At 58.6% G+C, this 6,551-nt stretch overlaps 1 protein-coding gene across 3 annotated transcripts in view; it reads left to right on the top strand.

Annotated features, from left to right (window-relative positions):
• Nucleotides 1-4,450, top strand: part of AHCYL2 (adenosylhomocysteinase like 2) — a 36,593-nt gene extending 32,143 nt beyond the window's left edge. For all 3 annotated transcript variants that reach the window (XM_039711192.1, XM_039711191.1, XM_039711193.1), the window contains 5 exons: nt 1,319-1,417; nt 1,940-2,008; nt 2,084-2,162; nt 2,489-2,609; nt 4,295-4,450. In XM_039711192.1, coding sequence (XP_039567126.1) covers nt 1,319-1,417; nt 1,940-2,008; nt 2,084-2,162; nt 2,489-2,609; nt 4,295-4,301 — 375 coding nt within the window. In that variant the 3' untranslated portion in view covers nt 4,302-4,450. The remainder of the gene's footprint in view (nt 1-1,318; nt 1,418-1,939; nt 2,009-2,083; nt 2,163-2,488; nt 2,610-4,294) is intronic.
• Nucleotides 4,451-6,551: the final 2,101 nt, after the last annotated feature.

Below are 6,551 nucleotides of genomic sequence, written 5' to 3'. Positions count from 1 at the left end.
GTTTGGGGGGATGGGGTTTGGGGGATGGGGTTGGAGGGATGGGGTTTGCAGTGATGGTGCTTTGAGGTGACTGTGTTTTAGAGTGGTGGTGATTTGGGGTTACAGTGTTTTGGGGTGCTGGTTCTTTGGGGTTACATGTTTTGGGGTGCTGGTGCTTTGGGGTGGTGGTGCTTTGGGGTTACATGTTTTGGGGTGGTGGTGCTTTGGGGTGATTGTGTTTGGGGTGCTGGTGCTTTTGGGCAGTGGTGTTTGGGATGATGATGTTTTGGGGTGACTGTTTGGGGTGGTGGTGCTTTGGGGTTACATGTTTTGGGGTGGTGATGCTTTGGGGTTACAGTGGTTTGGGGTGACTGTGTTTGGGGTGGTGATGTTTTGGGGTAATGGTGGTTTGGGGTGATGGTGCTTTTGGGGAGTGGTGTTTGGGATGATGATGTTTTGGGGTTACATGTTTTGGGGTGGTGGTGCTTTGGGGTTACATGTTTTGAGGTGATGGTGCTTTTGGCAGTGTTGTTTGGGATGATGATGTTTTGGGGTGACTGTGTTTGGGATGGTGGTGCTTTGGGGTTACATGTTTTGGGGTGGTGATGCTTTGGGGTGACAGTGTTCAGGGTACTGATATTTTAGGACAATGATGTTTTGGGCTGAATGGTGTTTGGGGTGACTTGGGGTGATGGTGTTTGGGGTTACAGTGTTTTAGGGTCATGGTTCTTTGGGGCAACTCTTTTAGGGTCAGGTGCTTTGGGGTAATGGTGTTCTGGGCTGACAGTGCTTTAGGGTGATGGTGTTTTGGGATGATGGTGCTTTGGGGCAGTGCTGTTTGGGGTCGCTGTGCTTTGACTGTTTGGGGTGGCTGTGCTTTGGGGCAGTGCTGTTTGGGGTGGCTGTGCTTTTTGACTGTTTGGGGTGATGGAATTTTGGGCTGACAGTGCTTTGGGGTGATGGTGCTTTGGGGTGATGGTGTTTTGGGGTGATGGTGCTTTGGGGCAGTGCTCTTTGGGGTGGATGGCTGTGCTTTGACTCTTTGGGGTGATGGTGTTTTGGGGTGGCTGTGCTCTGAGGACTCTTTGGGGTGATGGTGCTTTGGGGTGATGGTGCTTTGGGGTGGCTGTGCTCTGAGTACTCTCTGGGGTGATGCTGGACCCCCTCAGCAGCTCCTGCTGGAGCTCTGATGCGTGAGCCCCCAGGCACAGTTCAGCCTGCAGCCACAGCGGTGCCCCCGGGCTGGGCTGGGCTCCGAGGGGACGGTGCCAGGGCACTGCCAGGGGTGCTGCCCGCTCCGGGGCTCAGCCCAGCCCTGCTGTGACATTCCCTGTCCCAGGCCAGCCTGCGCACGCCCGAGCTGACCTGGGAGCGCGTCAGGTCCCAGGTGGATCACGTCATCTGGCCCGACGGGAAGAGGATCGTGCTGCTGGCAGAGGTGAGGGGGCAGCTGCACTGAGGGGTCTGCATGTGGGATTGGCCTCGGGGAATGGTGGAATCACAGTGATTTAGGCTGGAAAACACCTCTGGGTCCATCAAGTCCAACCATTCCCAGCCCTGCCAAAGCCACCACGTCCCCAAGTGTCACAGCCACAGGGCTGTTAAACCCCTCCAGGGATGGGATTCCAATGCTCATTCCAATGCCTGACAACCTTTCCGTGGAGAAATTTTCCCCAAAATCCCCCCCGAGCTGCCCAGGCCCAGCCTGAGGCCGTTCCCTCTCCCCTGTCCCTGTTCCCTGGAGCACAGCCTCCCCCTGAGTTCCTGGCATGAAGGAAAACTCCCCTGTTTTAATTCATCCCACTCCAGGGATCTCCCACAGGGAGATTTCCACTTCCTGAGGGCAGCCACACCTCGGGGCTGGGTGCAGGTGACACAGCAGGGACACATTGCTCCTGTCCCTCCTGTGGGGTGCCAGCCTGGGTTTGGTGCCTGTTAACATCCAGGTTCTGCTTCCCAGGGCCGCCTGCTGAACCTGAGCTGCTCCACCGTGCCCACCTTTGTCCTGTCCATCACGGCCACCACCCAGGTGAGGGGCTTGGGCTGCTGGGGGCAGGCCCTGCCCTGAGGGGCAGCAGCCCCTGACCCCGTGTCCTCTCCGCAGGCCCTGGCTCTGATAGAGCTCTACAACGCCCCCGAGGGCCGCTACAAGCAGGACGTGTACTTGCTGCCTAAAAAAATGGGTAACAGCAGTCCCCTGCCTTCTGCTCGTGGGCTGGCACGGCTGGGGGGTGCCACCGGGCCAGGCTGGGTCACTGTCACAGCTGGGGAGTGGCCCTGGGCCAGGCTGGGTCACTGTCACAGCTGGGAGGTGCCACCGGGCCACCCTGGGCACACTTTGGGGGTTTTGGTGGGAATTGGGGATTTTGAGGCGGGGCTGGCCTGTCCTGATCCTGGGGTGAGGTGTCACCTCCCAGAGCTGCCAGGTGGGTTGTGCCTCATCCCGGGGCTCGGTGGTGGCCTCCCTTCCCTGCTGTGACGAGGGCTGGCCTCGTGTCCCCTGTCCCAGACGAGTACGTGGCCAGCCTGCACCTGCCCACCTTCGACGCGCACCTGACAGAGCTGACGGACGAGCAGGCCAAGTACCTGGGGCTCAACAAGAATGGACCCTTCAAACCCAACTACTACAGGTGCCCTGCAGCCCTGTCCCCTCCCTGTCCCTGCAACCCTGTCCCCTCCTGGTGCCCTCCAGCCCTGTCCCTGCAGCCCTGTCCCCTCCCTGTCCCTGCAGCCCTGTCCCCTCCCTGTCCCTCCCAGCCTTCTCCTCTGGGTGCCCTTCCAGTCCTGTCCCGTCCCGGTGCCCTCCCTGCCCTCTGCTGCTCATGGTGCCCTCCTGGTGCCTTCCCAGCCCTCTCTCCTCCCTGTCCCTCCCAGCCTTCTCCTCCTCCCGGTCCCCTCCCAGAGCCCTCCCAGCCCTCTGCTGCTCCCAGTGCTCTCCCAGCTCTGTCCCTTCCTGGTCCTCTCCCAGCCCTGTCCCTTCCCTGTCCCTCCCAGCCTTCTCCTCCTCCCGATGTCCTCCCAGTCGTGTCCCCTCCTGGTCCTCTCCCAGCCTTCTCCCCCTCCTGATGTCCTCCCAGCCCTCTGCCCCTCCCAGTCGTGTCCCCTCCCTGTCCCTCCCCGCCTTCTCCTCTTCCCAGTGCCCTCCAGCTCTGTCCTCTCCCATCCCTGCCCCTTCCCAGTGTCCTCCCAGCCCTGTCCCCTCCCTGTCCCTCCCAGCCCTGTCCCCTCCCTGTCCCCCCCAGCCCTGTCTCCTCCCTGTCCCCCCCAGCCCTGTCCCCTCCCTGTCCCTCCCAGCCCTGTCCCCTCCCTGTCCCTGCAGCCCTGTCCCCTCCTGGTGCCCCCCCAGCCCTGTCCCCTCCCTGTCCCTCCCTGCTCTCTCCTCTCCCCGGTCCCCCCCAGCCCTGTGCTCCTGCCCCGGCTGGGGACACCCCTGGGGGCAGAGGGGACAGGGTTTAGCCCCGCGGGTCTCCAGGGGCTCTGCTGGGTCCCGTGCAGGCAGCAGGAGGGGAAGGCGCTCTTGGAGCCGTGTCAGGAGCTCTTGGCAGGACAGGGGCCCTTTGTGCGTGGCAGCAGCTGTCACCCAGACGTGGCAGATGCCAGCGCGGTGCCACCGGCTCAGTGGCAGCTTTATTTTTAAAGTTTGACAGAGGATGAGGTGGCACAGAGCAGCCTTGGGCCCGGCTCCCAGAGGCTCAGCTCCACGGCTCCTTCCGAAGCACGGGCTGGGCAGATCCCCAAAATTATAATAATTTTCACTAGGAGCCCTGGATCGCTTCCCTTTCCACATTTTTAGCCAGCACTGCCATGGATTTCCACTGTGAAAATGGAATGGCTTTGCACAAAAGTGGATCTGCTTGGCAGGGGGAAGCCCAGATCCTTTTCCTGCAGGAAGAGGGATTTTCTTGGCAGGCAGAGAGCACCAGAACGCTCCCAGTTTGGGGATCACTGGGTTTTCCCAGATCCTGAGCTGTTTTCCTTGCAAAACTCTGGTGCTTCCCTGTGGCTGTGGAGGAATTCCCTCTGGTTCAGTTCTCTGTGCCCGGTTTGGTGCCTGGCATGGCCCAGCCTTGTGGGAGCGAGGTTTGTCCTGGGGATGTCGGGATCCTTTGAGGGTCTCGGGGAATTCCCTGCCCTGAGGGGCAGCCACGACCCCTCCAACCTCCCTGGACACCCTGGAGGCAGCGAGGACCGAGTCCCTTCCTCAGCCATTTCTGCCCTTGGCGTCTCCCCCTCCCAAAATCCACCCTGGTGATTCTGGGGCAGTTTCTCATCCCTTCCCCGCTCACCAAATCCCCGTTTTTCCATCTTTTCCCAGATACTGAGTTCCTGGAGGAACCGCCCCGACACCCGAGTCCTTCTCAACTACTGTACAGGATGAAACCGCGCAAGCTTCCCCCGCTAGAGCCGGGCTTGCTGCCATAGTCGACAGTGTGTTTTAGGTTATTTATTTATTAAATTAGGATACTGTTCACGTGGCCTCTGCCACTGGTGTTCGTCCTGCCGCGGGACTGGGAGACGCTGGATTTTCTTTCCGTTCCTTTCATTTTTCTCTTTGGGTTCGTTCTTTTCCGGGGCTGGGAGGACGGGGAAGGCGAGGAGGAAGCTGCTGGAATTGTGGAATAGTGGAATAGTCCCTCATCCCTGCTCACCCTGCACACGGCGGGGCCCGGCCTGGGGGCACCTTTGGGTTCCTCCACGCCCCAGCCCGGTGCCGCAGCCGGGGAATCTGCCGCGGTTTGACACCGGAGCCAAGATCCTCCTTGGCTCGGGAATCTGGCTGGAGAAGCCTCTCCGTGTGCCCTGGAAGAGCCCGGGGCCGTGCCCAGCCGGGGAACCTCGCCTTAGCCCTGCCCGGAGCCGTGCCCAGGGAGAGCCCCGAGCGCAGAGGAGCCGGCGCTGCCCGGCCCGGCCCCGCGGCGCTTTCCTGCTGCTGTCCTTGCCAGTGCCAACCTCTCTGGATCAACCAAAGTCGTGTTCGTGGCGGGGCCGGGGCAGCCCCGCCTCGGCACCGCTGCTGCTGCCGCGCCCGGCGGCGCTGCCACGCCGGGCGCCCGGCTGGGGGGACCCGGCTCCTTCTCCAGCTGAATTTCAGTCCTCATTGGAAACGTTCGGTTTTGTTTTCTGGTCATGCCTGTATGAATCTGGAATTCCCCTTCGGGATGTGTGAGACGTGCGCCGGAGCGACCCCCACGGGTTCTGTGCCAGGGGAGAGCTCAGAGTCGCCAAAGCCCTGTGGTCACCTCGACGTGTCAGAGCTGGTGGAGAATAAATTTGCCAGAGTTCCTTGTTTTATCCCAGGATGTCCCACCTGAGCACAGGCCAGCGTGACCCTTAGCAAGGTGACTTCCCAAGTGGCTGAGCAGCCACTTCTGTCCCTGACGTGGACAACGTGATCCTTCAGAAATAAAACTGCCCAGCCCCTGCACAGGAGCCTCTCTCCTCCCTGCTGCTTCCCGAGTCTCTCACCGGCTGCAGATCTGTGTTTTGTCCTCCGGGGCTTCTTTGCCATCTTGGAGAACTTTTTTTGTGGCAGCTCGTTCACGCACAAGGAAAGGAAAATAGGAATTGTGGCCTCAAGTCCTTCCCACGGCTCTCTGGAGATTTGGAGGCAGGTTGGCCACAGGTCGCTCATCTCCAGAGCAAACGTTCCCATGTGCCAGCTTATTCCAAATTTCTCTCAAAATCAGGAAGGAAAACCTTGAGAAGAGCTGGAGGAAACCTTGACGAGTCCTTGGGAAGGCGTCAGAGCTTTCAGAAGGCCTTGAGGAGACCTTCAGGCTCTGAGAAGCTCCCAGCAGACTGATCTCTGACCACAGACTTGAAATGATCTCTGCTCCTTCATTTTACCCAGGTCCTGAGAATTTTTGGGAAGAATCCCCTGAGCTCTTTGGAACATCACAGCCAGGTCTTTGTGCCCGAGCTAGAGCCTGCTCTGTGTGAGCCCTGCTGTTCCCTGGAGCTGCTCCTGGCCCGGGTCCCTGGGGCAGCTCTGGGAGAGCAGGAATCCCATCCCAACCCAAGCACAGCCACTTCCCCCTGGAAAAGCCCCTTCATCCCCACCCCCCTCATCTCCAGAGCCGTGTCCCACCCTGTGCCTGCTCTGCACAGCCCCAGATCCCTTCGTACCCAGTTTTATCCCCCTTTTATCTTCCAGGTAGATAGGAAGGGAAAAATAAAAGAAATATATATATATTACTACTGAAACCCCGATCCCTTCGTGCCCAGTTTTATCCCCCTTTTATCTTCCAGGTAGATAGGAAGGGAAAAATAAAAAAAAAAATATATATATTACTACTGAAACCCTAACTGGCTTTTCCCACCTCGATTTTTAAAGCTCTTCTCCATGTTCTGCTTCTCCTGTAAAAGCTTTTTGGCTCGCTTGGCTTTTTTCCTAATCAACCTGGAATCATATCTATGATCATCTCTAAATTAAACGTGTAATGGGGTTTGGTTTCTTTCTTTTTTTTTTTTTTAATGTAACACATTTTTCAAGACTTAGGAAAAAGGAGATTTTAGGTAACACCAGCAAAATCGCATAAAGGAAATTAATTTTGTTCTGAACTTTAGAGATA

Source organism: Passer montanus, unplaced genomic scaffold (genome assembly GCF_014805655.1).
Source record: "Passer montanus isolate IOZ18808 unplaced genomic scaffold, ASM1480565v1 scaffold240, whole genome shotgun sequence".
In the NCBI taxonomy this organism is placed as follows: Eukaryota; Metazoa; Chordata; class Aves; order Passeriformes; family Passeridae; genus Passer; species Passer montanus.
This window is presented reverse-complemented; position numbering and strand designations above follow the sequence as displayed.